Source organism: Triticum dicoccoides, chromosome 2B, assembly GCF_002162155.2.
Source record: "Triticum dicoccoides isolate Atlit2015 ecotype Zavitan chromosome 2B, WEW_v2.0, whole genome shotgun sequence".
NCBI lineage: Eukaryota > Viridiplantae > Streptophyta > Magnoliopsida > Poales > Poaceae > Triticum > Triticum dicoccoides.
In genome coordinates, this window is record NC_041383.1 from 202,107,309 (window position 1) to 202,122,587 (window position 15,279).

General features: G+C 47.9%; 1 protein-coding gene across 1 annotated transcript; it reads left to right on the plus strand.

The window, feature by feature from the left end:
• The first annotated feature begins 2,538 nt into the window (after positions 1-2,538).
• On the plus strand, positions 2,539-7,651 carry LOC119360782 (putative anthocyanidin reductase). The gene is made up of 3 exons (XM_037626282.1): positions 2,539-2,766; positions 6,519-6,731; positions 7,187-7,651. The coding sequence occupies exons 1-3, from the start codon at positions 2,539-2,541 to the stop codon at positions 7,649-7,651; spliced, it is 906 nt and encodes a 301-aa protein (XP_037482179.1).
• Positions 7,652-15,279: the final 7,628 nt, after the last annotated feature.

Below are 15,279 nucleotides of genomic sequence, written 5' to 3' on the forward strand. Positions count from 1 at the left end.
CCCTGCAGCATCCGAGTCCCATTCCTCCTCTTCCTGGCTCTCGCCCCCACTCGCCTCGCCCCCGCTCGCCTCGCCTTCCTCAGTCGAAGCTTGTGCCCCATTGGGCATCGAGTACAACTCGGTGAAGGCCTAGCAGATGCCCAAACAAGGATCAGTCGACCAGTCGGCAGGGTTAGCAGAAATGAATACGACAAGGACACAATGGAAAGCAGAGCAAGTGTACCTTGTTTGGGTCGCTGTTGTGGTCGAGTGGAGGAATCCTTCTGGCTCCACGCGGGTTGTCCCTGTTTCCGGTAACGGCTACCATCCATCTTTCCAGAGTGGCATCATCGACTTCTTCTGGATGGACCCTAGTCTCGTCTTCGGGCCCACAGTACAACCACATGCAGTGGCTCCGGAATTGAAGGGGTTGGATGCGACGCCTGAGGAAGACCTCCAGAAGATCCATGCCCGTCACCCCCTCCCGAACCAACTGCACCACGCGCTCCATCAACATCTTCACGTCGGCTTTCTCCTCCGGAATCAGCTTCAGAGGGGAGGGCTTGTTCACTCGGTCCATGGTAAACGGAGGGAGTCCACTCGACTGCCCTGGCGTCGACTGGACCTGACAGTAGAACCAAGTCGACTGCCAGCCTCTGACGGACTCGGGAAAGGACATGGGCGGGAAGGTGCTATTATTCCTCACCTGAATCCCCAGGCCCCCACACATTTGGACGACTCGGGTCTTCTCATCACCTGGGCTCGCCTTCTTCACGGTCTGAGAGCGACACGTGAAGATACGTTTGAACAAACCCCAGTGCGGTCGACAGCCCAAGAAACCCTCACACATGGACACGAACGCAGCAAGATAGGCAATGGAGTTTGGGGTAAAGTGGTGGAGCTGCGCTCCAAAGAAATTCAAGAAGCCACGGAAGAAAATGCTTGGCGGCAAGGAAAACCCACGGTCAACATGAGTGGCCAGAAGCACACACTCACCCTCTTCTGGCTGTGGCTGCCACTCCTTCCCCGGCAACCTCGCAGCTCCGTGAGGGATCAAGCCCTCGTTGGCCATGTCGAGGAGGTCCTTCTCCGTGATGGTCGACTGGATCCAGTCTCCTTGGACCCAGCCTTTCGGCAGGCGGGATCTGGACGAGGACCCTCTGCGGCTGGTGGATCTCCCCTTCGCCTTCTCCGATGCCGACGCCTTCTTGGCACGCTCCAGCGCCGCCGCCTTCTCCTTGGCCATGGTCGCCGGTGAGATGCACGAAGGGAAGTGGTGCGGGGGCGAGAGCGAGCACGCTGAGCAGGGAGGAAGGAAGCAGAGGGAGAGAGGGAGAATGCTGAGGCGCAGCACAGAAATCCTCGCCGGGCACATTTATAAGGTCCCTTCCGAGTGGCTGACATGTGGGCCCGGTCGATCTAATCATATCTGGGAGCAGTTATGAGGACTGGATACGTGGCGAAAAAGGCGGCGCGGAGATCGAGGCGTCTATGCCCCGTCCCATCCGAACGCCGCGGTCTGCCCCGCTTCGCGCGCGCCCCCAAATTTCGCACCCCGCGGAATCCGCGAGCAACAAATCAGTCTGTCAGACGCGGTGTTTCCGGCGATCCGTCGCTCGGAGATCGTCGAAGCTCGAAAGATCACTCAATGCAAAAATAGAATGGATCGAGTCGACCGAAGACAAATTGCTCCCTGTCAACGAAGAGATTCTTTGATCCAGAACAGCGCACAACTAGAGCGCAAAGGTTAATCGGAAACGACATCAACTCCTTCTTCACTCGAAGCCTCAATCCATTCGGGGGCTAATGATGGGGTTATGTACCTAGGGTAGGGTCATGGACCTGTTCCAAGTAACTTACCCTAGGACATCCCTAGAAGAGGTCGCCTTCCAGTCGACCAACGAGGATTCACTCGACTGACCTGAAGGACTCGACCACGAAGACTCACTCGACCACCAGGAGGTCAAGAGGCACTCTGCACCGCAACGGCCTGTAATTAAGTAGACTTTATGATAGTAAAGGCACTTTATGTGGGGCGTTACCAGTAACGCCCCAGACTTAACTCACCTTAAACCCTCTCCTACGTGGGCTGGCTGGGGTCCTGGCGCACTCTATATAAGCCACCCCCCTCCACAGGCAGAAGGGTTCGGCACCCTGTAATCCATACATTCGTAATCCACTCGACCGCCTCCGGGCTCCGAGACGTAGGGCTGTTACTTCTTCCGAGAAGGGCCTGAACTCGTACATCCTTTGTGCTTACAACCTCTCCATAGCTAGGACCTTGCCTCTCCATACCTACCCCCCACTCTACTGTCAGGCTTAGAACCACGACACCCTGCTCCTCCACGTGGTGCCGACCAACGACCAAGACGAACGGCAACCGCGCCAGAGCTCCTTCCTCTATGCCCTCTCCTGGAGCCGCTCGCTGCTGCTGCTCTTCATCGAGGCGCAAGTCCCACCGCGGCTGCTGCTCTGCTCCTGCCCCGCCGGTCGCCTCTGCCTCGACCCCGCGTCCTCGCCTCCGGCTACCGTCGCAACTCCGTGCACCCCGGCCCCCTCATGCCTCAACGGAGCAGGTCCCTGCGCCCCACGACTTCGTCTGCATCGTCTCCTGCTCCTCGCCTCAAGCGCCGACGCTCCAAGGATGGCCTCCTGCAGTTCGTCGTTGCCGGAGCTCCCCACCTCCAGCAAGCAGCCAACCTCGCCGCCGTCGCCATCAACCCCTCCACCTGCGTCCTGCACACCACTGCCCCGAGCGCCCCTGTCCTCGAGCACCTGTTAACTTCGGTTACGGTCAAGCGCTCTGACCCGTTGCTGCCATTGCCTTGCATCCATCTGGCCCTGTTGTGTTCATGGAGCCACTGTACCATGGCCAAGACTGAGACCAACAAGTCTGAAGACCCCAAGTACCACGACTACCCTCGAGGACGTTGGCTCCGTCAAGTTCGACTACAACTCGTGTACGACTAACGTCGCCGTGTACCACTACTTCCACTGCCGTCGCCCCGAAGATGTTGGATTCGTCAAGTACCTCTCCGAAGCGAACGTGTACAACTACTTCCCCTACACCGCATCGAACCCGATCCGCTCTGAAAACGCACGCTTCGAAGGTATAACTCCGAGACGACCGCCCGTGGACGAATGCATGTGTGTTGTATGAAATGCTCGTGTGTGCATCGTGTCCGAGTTGTCATTGCACGTTCCTCCTCGTTTGCCATGCCGTCGACCCGTGGGAACCCGTTAATCGGGATTACCCCACCATCCTTGCATGAACCGTTCATCCACACTTTCTTTTGCACCGACATCGCGACGAGTTGTCGGATCATCGGGATGTTGCCGTGGCACCATTTTCATTGTCGTTGCCGTGGCACCCCTTTTGTTCCACCACGGTAACAAAAGCTTCATAACATGCTCATGTCAACTTTTTCATAAAATTGCTTAAAACTTGCATTGTCTTTCGCATCATGATAACAACATTTAAAATGTTTATATTTGTTGTTTCCATTAATTTGCTAAATGCATATGGGGATTTACCGTATTTGTTGTTTGCTATATCCGGCCCCATTTAAATTGTTTAGATGGTATAGTTTTGTTATGCTTCACCTCTTGCCATGTTAACCAACATTTAATATTGTTGTGTACCTAAAGGAGATTAAACTAAATATGTCCATGTGGTGTTTTGTCAATATGCAACTCGTTGCATATTGAGCTCCACTTAATTTGTAGTATTGTTTGTTGCACTTTGCCATGCCATGCCTCTTTAAACCGGACATGCATCATACTTGTGTGTGCGTCATGCCATGTTTATGTGATGTTTGTTTACCATGTTGTTTGCTTCTTTCCGGGTTGCCTTCGGTTTCGTTCCGGAGTTGTGAGGATTCGTTCGACTACGTCCGCTTGTCTTCTTCATGGACTCGTTCTTCTTCCTTGGGGGATTTCAGGCAAGATGACCGCTACCCTGGATCTCACTACTATCATTGCTATGCTAGTTGTTTCGTTCTATCGCTATGCTGCGTTACCTATCTTTTGCTCCTCAAGCCTCCCCAAATTGCCATGAACCTCTAACCTTTGACACCCTTCCTAGCAAACCGTTGCTTGGCTATGTTACCGCTTTGCTCAGCCCTCTTATAGCGTTGCTAGTTGCAGGTGAAGTTGAAGGTTGCCCCATGATGGACAGGATTATGTTGGAATATCACAATATCTCTTATATTATTAATGCATTTATATACTTGGTAAAGGGTGGAAGGCTCGGCCTTATGCCTGGTGTTTTGTTCCACTCTTGCCGCCCTAGTTTCCGTCATACCGGTATTATGTTCCCGGATTTTGCGTTCCTTACGCGGTTGGGTGATTTATGGGACCCCCTTGACAGTTCGCTTTGAATAAAACTCCTCCAGTAAGGCCCAACCTTGGTTTTACCATTTGCCTCACCACCACCTACTTTTCCCTTGGGAGTAATTAACCCAAGGGTCATCTTTATTATAGCCCCCCCCCGGGCCAGTGCTTGTCTAAGTGTTGGTCCGAACTAGAGCCCTTTGCAGCGCCCCCTCAGGGAAACTTGAGGTCTGGTTTTAGTTGTACGGATTGCTCATCCGGTGTTGCCCTGAGAACGAGATATGTGCAGCTCCTATCGGGATTGTCGGCGCATCGGGTGGTCTTGCTGGTTTTGTTTTACCATTGTCGAAAGGTCTTGTAAACCGGGATTCCAAGTCTGATCGGGTCTTCCTGGGAGAAGGTATATCCTTCGTTGATCGCAAGAGCTTATCATGGGCTAAGTTGGGACACCCCTGCAGGGTATAAACTTTCGAAAGCCGTGCTGCGGTTATAGGCAGATGGGAATTTGTTAATGTCCGGTTGTAGATAACTTGACACCAGATCCGAATTAAAACGCATCAACCGCGTGTGTAGCCGTGATGGTCTCTTTTCGGCGGAGTCCGGGAAGTGAACACGGTCTTTGGGTTATGTTTGACGTAAGTAGGAGTTCAGGATCACTTCTTGATCATTGCTAGTTTCACGACCGTTCCGCTTGCTCTCTTCTCGCTCTTATTTGCGTATGTTAGCCACCATATATGCTTAGTCGCTGCTGCAGCCTCACCACTTTACCCCTTCCTTTCCCTTTAAGCTTTGCTAATCTTGATACCCATGGTAATGGGATTGCTGAGTCCTCGTGGCTCACAGATTACTACAACAACAGTTGCAGGTACAGGTTATGCGATGATCATGACGCGAGAGCGATGCTTGCTTGTGTTGAGTTCTTCTTCTGCTTCTTCGATCAGGGGATAGGTTCTAGGTCGGCAGCCTGGGCTAGCAGGATGGATGTCGTTTGAGTTTCTGTTTGTGTTTCATCCGTAGTCGGATGATGCTCTTATGTAACGTGATGTTGTATTCGTGTGGCATTGTATGCCTCTTGTATGTAACCCCATCTATTATGTAATGTTGATGTAATGATATTCACCTTGCAAAAGCGTTTCAATATGCGGGTCTATCCTTGGTGGGACCTTCGAGTTCCTTTTGGATAGGGTCGCATATTGGGCGTGACAATGCGCCAACCATGGAGACAGAACTCCAAAGATCGTGGCTCCAAGAAGGAAACGACATGGAAAAATACCGCCAGAGTTTCAGCCGACAAGCCGAGTCGAGGTTTTCACAATGGACCCCATTGGATGGGGGGTGCCAATGCTTCTCAACAATGCCACCTAGGGAATGACGCGAAGAACACCATCGTTGGTCGCACCGACAAAGTCAGCAAGACTTTCATCCGAATCCATGAACACCGACCAAGCCGAACTGCAACAGGACAGTCCATCGCGACACGCTCAATATTGGTCCACTAGAGGAAAAGCCACCGACCATGCATGCCAGCAACACCGAATAGCCATCCCCGCCAGAGACCGCCCCCATGCTGAAACACCACCACAGAAGCCGGCAGTCCGACATCCCCCACCAACTGCAACCGCACCCCGCTGCTCCCACCTCCACTTGTGCCTGGACACGCGCTCACCGGTGGCCCCTACGGTCCGCCGCATGACCGTAGATATAATTTTGAAGTCACATAATTTATATTTTGAGTCATGAACATAAATATTTGGAAAGAAAGTGAAATGTCCTATCGCCTTTCCAATTTGGGCAATCCACGATGTCTTCATTTTATGTATCTATCTTAACTGATTTTTGATATATCGATAGTTTGTTGTATTACACTTTGCACTAACCTAGAGGCGTTGGCCGTGCTTACATAAAAATCAATGTCAATGAACTAATCCCGGTCTAGTTGATGGCCATAGTTAAATCTTGAAATGTGTGTGCGCCTTAACCCGCGAGGAGGAATAATATAGTGTGGGATTCATACAATGATGGTTGCACGGTCGGAAAATAACCGTGGCTACGGCCGACAGTCACCGATGCAGGAGCTTTCTCGTGTTACCTAGGGAGTTGCGTGCATGCTGTTAACAAATCACAACATATACTGATGTCACCTTTCTCTTTAATCGTTTTGAGCCAAGTCATGCTATGCCTTTCTTTTCATTGATTTGATTTTGCAGTACAAGGACACCACCGAGGCGATTGAGGATGCAACACGCGCCATCCTGGAGCAATGCGAGCGGTCCAAGACAGTGAGGCGTGTCATCAGCACAGGCTCCGTTATCACGGCGTCGCCGCTCCGGGAGGACGGGGAGGGGTACAAAGAGTTTGTGAACGAATCCTGCTGGACCCCGCTCAGCCTCCCCATTGATCACAACAACGAATTCATGCACGTGAGTGTTTTCTTTCGATTTTTCTGTAGTAAAATAACTATTTCTCTCGATGGTAAACATTATCCAATTTTAATACTAAGAAGAAACATGCGAATACAGATGAATGAGATGAGCTTTATCAACGCCATGAATGTCGACTAGAAACAATTTCTACTTCTAAGAAAACAATTTCTATGCCGGTGAACGGCAGCATGAAGCGCTGGGAACTAATCCGGTGCATCGGTGCTTGTGGTGCTACCGGTGCATCAGACCTCCTAGCATATTTTAAAATGTTCCAAAAGTTGTGAAAGTATTGAGCACATTCAACATCATCATGTTGGTTGTCGCAATATTTCTACTCAAAATTTGAAGCATTGCTCAACAAGCCTGCTCATTTGGTGTACTATCAGGTAATCTCTCATCATTTTCGTTGAGAGAGCAATACGTCTCTGTGTTCACTTGTGTTATATATGCAGGAATACCTCTCCTCTAAGTGCATCGCTGAGAAGGAGCTAGTCAAGTACAACGACCGCCCCTCCGAGGGCAGAGCGTTCGACATCATCGTCCTGCTACTGGGCCTCGTAGCAGGAGACACCCTCGGCCTCCTGCCCTACATCAACAAAAGCCAGCACTTCATGCTGTCGCCGTTCACCGGCATCGAGCCTTACCACAACGCCCTCAGGTTCACGCAGGCCGTCCTCGGCGCCGTGCCGGTGGTGCACGTCGACGACGTCAGCGAGGCGCACGTCTTCTGCATGGAGCGCCAGCACGACGTGGCCGCCGGCCGGTACCTCTGCGCCACCGCGCACACCAACATGCAGGATATGGTGGAGCACTACGCGGGCAAGCATCCCGAGCTCAAGCTAGCGCGGAAAGAGTACTTTTCTTCGACTAAATATTCCAAATTAAGTGTCTGGTGGTGCATTAATTGTGAATTGTGATTAATAAGAGTTTGAAAGAACAAATGTCGAAAACATATATAGGTATGGGTGTGATCTTCTTCTCTTTATTATTCGGGTATCACAACATGATAGATGTGTAGAACTATGTAGCTCTACATGTCAGTGTAGATTTTGGCGAACCCTTAGGACGACTAGCCGGAAAGTCCAGAGGTGAAACAGGAAATCGGTACCCAGTTCAGTCCCTTAAGATGAAGGTAAAACCCTACTCTTACTCTTAATATATTGATTGGATGGAGTACAATGAGTATATGAAAGATCGTAATGATCATAGCTATGTTGAATGGAGTAGATTGTGCGCTTATTTTCTAGACCTGCCCTCGCATTAAAGAGTGTGTGGGGTAGGGTTCACAAGATCCTAATCGGTATCTAAGGCGGTGGAGGAGTCCTCCTAGACACCGGCTTCCTTCTCTTGTGCTCCAAGTATTTTGGGCCCTTCCTTCTATAGGGCCCATGGATGCCGCCACGGCTTACGATCATTTTTACTAGGTTAAAACGTCTTGTCCGCTTTTGTTTAGTTGAAATATGTCAAGAATGTATTGAATTTGTTCCGGTTCAAATGAAAACCATCCAGTTTGCATGAAAATCGTCCGGTTTGTTCAAATCCAGTTTGAAATGTATGCGTGAACCGTTGGATGGCCGTCTCCCGTATTACTGTCCACGGACGCGTCCGCGGACGTATACTGTGTCCGTTTTAGGGGTCTACATTGGAGATGCCCTTGCTCTGACCAAAAGGATGGCTAGGAACCGGGAAGGCGGTGGGAGGAAGAGAAAGAGAAGCAAGAATGGGTGGCGAGCAAGATGATAGGGAAATTCGGGGACATCATGGCAAAGGAAGAGACATGCGTCGAGTACAATGCCGTAAAGGAGGAAAAGAAGGCCGAGAGGTTTGACAAGTTGACCATGGCGCAAGAGAAGTCGATCTAGCTTCAAGAGAAGAAGGTTGAGCTTGCAAACACTTCGGAGGACAACAAGATGTTAACCATAAGATGTCGGACTTCGATACTGATGCAGCGAAGACAGTGCAAGCCTACTGGCAGTTGAAGCATTTGGTGGCCGATTTGGAGGAGCCGAGTGAGGAGGGGTCGGCCGCACAGTGAAGAACTTGCACGGACAACCGGTCTTGGAGGAGAAAACAGGTTTTTACACAGATAGCCAGGCTAACAACTTTTGGGATCGACCAAACTTCAAAAAACTTAAAATCATTACCCGTTTCGGAAAAAAAAACTTAAAATCATTTGAAGCTTTTTGTTTGTAATTGCATATGCTTACACTTATTTACATGTGCAACAAACAATTATTGATCAAAATATGCATGTCAAAGGGAGGCCACCCGAGGCGGACATTTGCTGCATACGGTTGGATGGCCATCCCTTATGGTCTTATCCGTTGTCCGTGGACACGTTCATGTGTTCATTTTGATGAACTGCGCTGGAGATGGCCTAGAAGTCACGGGATGGATCCAATGAACTGGCATACATATGCAGTAGCAGCAGAATATGAATTGTTTGCAGTCAACTTCCAGCAGGTGATATCATCATCTAACAACGTTTTTCATTGTTCCCGGTCAGCCACCTCGGAGGCTGCGTTCAGGTGTCTTTACTGGCTAAGCATGAGCTTAGCATTGGATGGGTGCCGTAGCCAACATAACAGGTTGCCACCGTCCACATACGAGCTTGAGATTTTTCCAAGAGTCTCCTGCAGCTAATTCGTGGTGTACCGGACGCTTACCACGGGCTCTGATATTTCCACGCAATAACTGTGACAAACCATATCTACATAATCGGAGGTGGACTGGACACCTACTACTGGCTCATTGTCCGCGAGCTCTTATGTCTTTACGGATAGATTGGGCGTATAGGGATGATATAAGTGATTCGGCTGGGTTATTTTTTTAAATGTCCGGTCACTGATCGAACACGTCCGTATTGTTTTTTTGAGGATGTCAGACGGTAGATGCTCTAATTACAGCAAGGCGGTGTTGACACCAGATTTTCGCATGGTCAAAAACATAATTGAGAAGGCCTCTGTTGACACCAGATTTTGGCGCGGTTAAGAACTTGATTAAGATGGTCACAAATAGAGAAGTGATCTACATGAAAAAGTTTCATATTATCGATATGAACATCTTTGAAGTTTGGGTTGTTGCCATCCGACCTCATCTCAAGGGCCGAAACTATGCTCAAAATATTATGATTTTGTATTCAGAGTATTGTTCGGCCAATTATGCCTTCAAGACGACCTCCTATGAGAAAAGTTTCTACACGGGTTGTCTTCGTCTCGTCGAAACGATCGATTTGATATAAAGAACGTCTCCATCGGAGTTCGTATGAAAAAGTTAGAGCCAAAACAGTCTGCTGCAAAATTTTAGCCCGGAAGTTCCGGGCAAAACTTCCGGGGAGGTTCCGGGCTAAACCGAAAGTTTGCACGCGGAGCACCCCGAAAACTGGAATTTTAACATTATTTGCAGATTTGCGGGGCCAGTTTCGACATCAAGATGACCTCGGATAAAAAACTGTTCAACTAATGAATTTTTTTACATTGCAAGGTCTACAACTTTGCTTTTAGGACCATCGCGATCCGAAGCCGTATGCGACCTGCAGGAGCTGTGCAAGAGGGCAACTTGATGTAATTTTAGCCCGGAAATTCCGGGCTGACCGGAAGTTCTGGCCCTCGTAGTCCGAGTTAGGTTGTCTGTTGATGTTTTGGACGGGATTTGAGTCCTTTTCTTGTACGAAAAGTCCAGCCGCCTCATATATATGTAGGAGGTGACGGCCGATTGAATAACAACACACAATCAAACAATCAATCTACTTTTTACCCTAGTTTTACATCTCTCCCTTGTTCTTTCTCTCTCGTTCTTCGTTCGTTCTTCGTGTTGAAGGGCAGCGATCCTCGAGGCTCTAGGGGCGGGCGAACCGGCCTAGGGCAGCCCATAGCCGCCGTGCGTCCAGACAGGGTCCCTCCCGGGCGCGTGGGGTTTCGGGTGCTCAAAAGCGCCCGCCGGATTGCTTGGATTGCTTGCGTACCACGCTTCCGGACGGGTCTCCTTCGACGTGAGCTGCGGTGCATCACCCTCGGCGTTGGAGGTACACGGTGACGTGTTCGTGTGCGAACACACTTTTTGGCGACTCCGCTGGGGACGAAAGATCAAGAATCATCATCAACCATGTCGGATCTCCCCAAGCCCTCAGAAGTTAGCACTGATAACATCATTAAGCCCGGTCTTGATGAACTATCGGATGAACATCGCCAAGCCTACGAAGCACGCAAGAAGCAGCGTGAAGAGGCTTTTGATGCGCTCAAGAAGAAGCGCGAGGAGGAGGATTTGGAGGCGTTTCTTTCAAGTTTCAAGAAGGACCGTCAAGGCAACATCACTCCTGTTGGAAACGTCAATTTCCCTCCTCTCATCGACGAACAAGATGTAATCACTGTGAGTAAAGTTTTTTCTCCAGAGCAAGTGGCTGTGATTGAAAGTCTTGTTAGCAAGGGTAATGTGATGACATACAATTCTTTTGTGGCTAGTGCTAATGCTCAGAAAAATATGCCTCCGTCATCTAGTGGTACTGTTGGTGTATCTGAAAACGCTAGTCCAACTTTACCTATTTCATCGGCACCTCCTATACAACAACAATATAGTATGCCGTTGAATTTTTACCCTAGTCAAACCAACCAGCTTATGACTACACCTACATACCCTAATCCTATTATGAGTGTGCCCAATTCGGCGTTAATGCCGAATCATTTTGTCACACCACCCATAGGCGCAAATATGTTTGGTCTTCCGCCGAATTATGGTTCGGCGCCCATCCCACAAGTTGCACCAATAGCTAGTACTCAGGTTGCTCCTATGTCATTGCCACAAACATCTTCATCTACCTCGGATCCAATTTTAGCTAAATTAAGGGAGGATTTGCATAAGATGTTTCTAGAAACTTTTGGAAACGAGCCAAAAGTAAAGAGTCGTGTGTATCAAAAGCCTTATCCTGAACACTTTGATGCAATTTCTTACCCTCAAGGTTATAAGGTTCCTGATTTTGTTAAATTTAGTGGTGAGGGTACGAAAACAACTTGGGAGCATGTGAGTCAGTATCTAGCACAGTTGGGTGAAGCAGGTTCCATAGAAGAGTTGAAAGTGCGTTTATTTCCCTTGTCTTTAAGTGGTACCGCATTTTCATGGTTTGCTGCTTTACCACATGGCTCAATTCTCTTATGGTCGCAATTAGAGCAAAAGTTTCATGATCACTTTTATAGCGGCGATAATGAGCTAAAGTTGTCACATCTTACATCGGTTAGGCAGAAACATGATGAATCGGTCACCGATTACGTCAAGAGATTTAGAGATATAAAGAACCGATGTTATAGCTTAGTGATAACTGAGAAAGACTTGGCGGATCTTGTTCTTAATGGTTTAAAAACTCACATTAAAGAGAGGTTGGAAAGTTATGAGTTTTTGAATATTAACCAAGTCTTGCCAAAGGCGTTGGCTCAAGAGAGTCGAAGTAAAGAGGTTCATAGGTCTACAACCGATCGTCCTAGAATGCATATGATTGAACACAATGATGATAATTCGGACGATGAGGTTGATGTCTATACTACTGAATTCGTTTGGTCCTCAAAGGCCAAACCCTATATGTGCAATGCTCTTAAGCCGATTCGCAAGAATCGTGATGAGGATATGAGGTTCACTTTTGATATATCAAAGTGTGATAAAATATTTGATGCTCTCTTGCAAGACAAGATGATTAGAATATCACACACCATACCGCCATTTGAGGAGCTAAAACGGCGTGCTTATTGCAAGTACCATAATTCATTTTCTCATACTACTAATGATTGCAATGTTTTTCGACGACAGATACAATCAGCCATTAATGACGGATGATTGAATTTTGCTGAGATGCAAGTTGATAAACAACCCTTCCCGATAAACACCATGGACTTGGAAGGGAAGAAAATGTTAATTCGGTCTAACATAGCCGAATCCGCTAATAAAGATAATGTTGTTATTGGTGAACCCAGGAATAGCAAGGAGGGCGACAAGGTCCTGGGAAGAAAGATTGTGCTTGAGAAGCAACCCGATGGCAAGGAAGTGTTGAAGATCACTATAAAAAATGCTACACTTGGGGGGCAACCACAAGTGCAAGAGGATACTCATGTTAAATTGATCAAGCCTAAGAATTCAGAAGTTGGCAAGTGGAAAAAGAATGAAACTAAGTACAAGAAAATCAAGCCAACTTTTGATATGTTGCTATCCAAATATGCAAGTCAAGCGGCTGGTTCTAGCTCTAATCGGCCATCACATTCAAAGCGTTCAAGATTGCCTCTGGAGCAAGAGTTTCGACGCTATGTAAGACCATATGGGTCATGGGCACCGACACCATGGATGTCACAACCCTGCTATGCGCCATATTACATGAGAGGCTTCAGTGGAGGATGGGGGCAGCCCCCAATGGCTCCTTATGCTTTTCATATGGGGCGGGCAGCACCTAGAAGGCCTGCTCGCGAGAGACTTTATTACCCCGCACAAGGCCGTTTGAGCTATGGTTCTAATCGGTCAACAAAAATTTCTCCAAGTAAGGCCAACAAAAAAGTGTGGTGTGTTAAGTCACCTAATGCGGAAATTGCAGAATGTGACAAGCAAAAGGAGATCAAAAAGCCGGTTGTTGGTAATCTGGCTACTTCTAATGGTGATATTGTTATTGTTCAGCAGGGTTCGATGGTTAATGATCATGAGGCGAGCACAAGCAAGACCAAACCAAGGGATCCCAAATATACTCAACCTAAGTGGTGTCCTCCCGGTTTAACTAAGACCATGAAAAGGAGATTACAATGCATGAGGAACCACGAGAAGGTAGAGCATAACGAGGAGAGGCAAAGGGACAAAAATTTTAATAAAATTCGGCCCATGGCACTCACAAAACAAGTGTGGAGGCCTAAACAAAAACAAAACACAAATGCTTCTACATTAGCTGCAGCAATACCTTCACCACCGAAAGAGGATGATGCGACCCCTATTACATCGTCCACACCACCTGAAACATCCCCTTCAATTGAGGAAACTTTAAGCCCAATATACACATTGGGAGATGAAGATGAGATGGTGGATTATGAATCTACGCCGGTTCAGGAAGGTATGGATATTAATATGGTATATTACTTACCTGCCGAGTTTCATGCTGCACGTGAAGAAGGGGAGGTAGCCAAGCTGGATTTTGGTCCTAAGAATGCTATCTTCGAGAAGCCAAGAGAACCGGTGAAACACTTGAAGCCATTGTACCTCAAAGGTCATATTAACGGATCGCCGGTTGCTAGGATGCTCGTTGATGATGGTGTTGTGGTAAATCTTATGCCCTACTCGGTCTTCAAAAGGTTGGGGTTAGATGATGATGCGTTGATGAAGACCAATATGGTACTTAATGGATTCGAGGGTAAAGAAAAGACAGAGGCAAAAGGTGTGATGTGCATGAAACTCACCGTGGGAAGCAAAACTTTGGCCACCACATTCTTCATCGCCGAGGTACAAGGTAACTATAATGTTATATTAGGTCGCGATTGGGTTCATGCTAACCAATGTGTGCCATCTACCATGCATCAATTTTTAATACAATGGATCGATGATGAGGTAGAAATCATTCACGCGGATAATTCGGCTTGTGTTGTTTTGGCCGATGCATCAGTGGATTGGAATCGTCCCGATGTAACTTGCTTAACAGGGCATGACCTCTCGGAGTTTGATTTCCTTAGTGCTACAAGGAACGGGTTCATTCCCATCTCTTTAAAGCCGATTGGTGGTAATCGGTTACAAGGTATGATGTGAACAAGAAGTTAAAATCAACGGATGATATATAACTATCGCCCTTAGCATAAACATGGCCGATGCATAATTATCGTCCTGAGAAAAATAAATGGCCGATGGAGTGTTGACATCGTCCTTATAACAAATACATTGCAAATTATTTTTCGGCACGCAAGTTTTGCCGAAAAACAGGGGGACATGTGTTGACACCAGATTTTGGCATGGTTAAAAACATAATTGAGAAGGCCTCTGTTGACACCAGATTTTGGCGCGGTTAAGAACATGATTAAGATGGCCACAAATAGAGAAGTGATCTACATGAAAAAGTTTCATATTGTCGATATGAACATCTTTGAAGTTTGGGTTGTCGCCATCCGACCTCATCTCAAGGGCCGAAACTATGCTCAGAATATTATGATTTTGTATTCAGAGTATTGTTCGGCCAATTATGCCTTCAAGACGACCTCCTATGGGAAAAGTTTCTACACGGGTTGTCTTCGTCTCGTCGAAACGATCGATTTTGATATAAAGAACGTCTCCATCGGAGTTCGTATAAAAAAGTTAGAGCCAAAACAATCTGCTGCAAAATTTTAGCCCGGAAGTTCCGGGCAAAACTTCCGGGGAGGTTCCGGGCTAAACCGAAAATTTGCACGCGGAGCACCCCGAAAACTGAAATTTTAACATTATTTGCAGATTTGCGGGGCCAGTTTCGACATCAAGATAACCTCGAATGAAAAACTATCAACTAATGAATTTTTCTACATTGCAAGATTTACAACTTTGCTTTTGGGACCATCGCGATCCGAAGCCG

Bases quoted from the DNA above. Each gene is read 5' to 3' on its own strand.
- LOC119360782 (XM_037626282.1), top strand. From the start codon at position 2,539: ATGCCTCAACGGAGCAGGTCCCTGCGCCCCACGACTTCGTCTGCATCG. The intron at 2,767-6,518 runs GTTACGGTCAAG...TTGATTTTGCAG, and splicing joins TCGAGCACCTGTTAACTTCG to TACAAGGACACCACCGAGGC. The intron at 6,732-7,186 runs GTGAGTGTTTTC...TTATATATGCAG, and splicing joins ACAACAACGAATTCATGCAC to GAATACCTCTCCTCTAAGTG.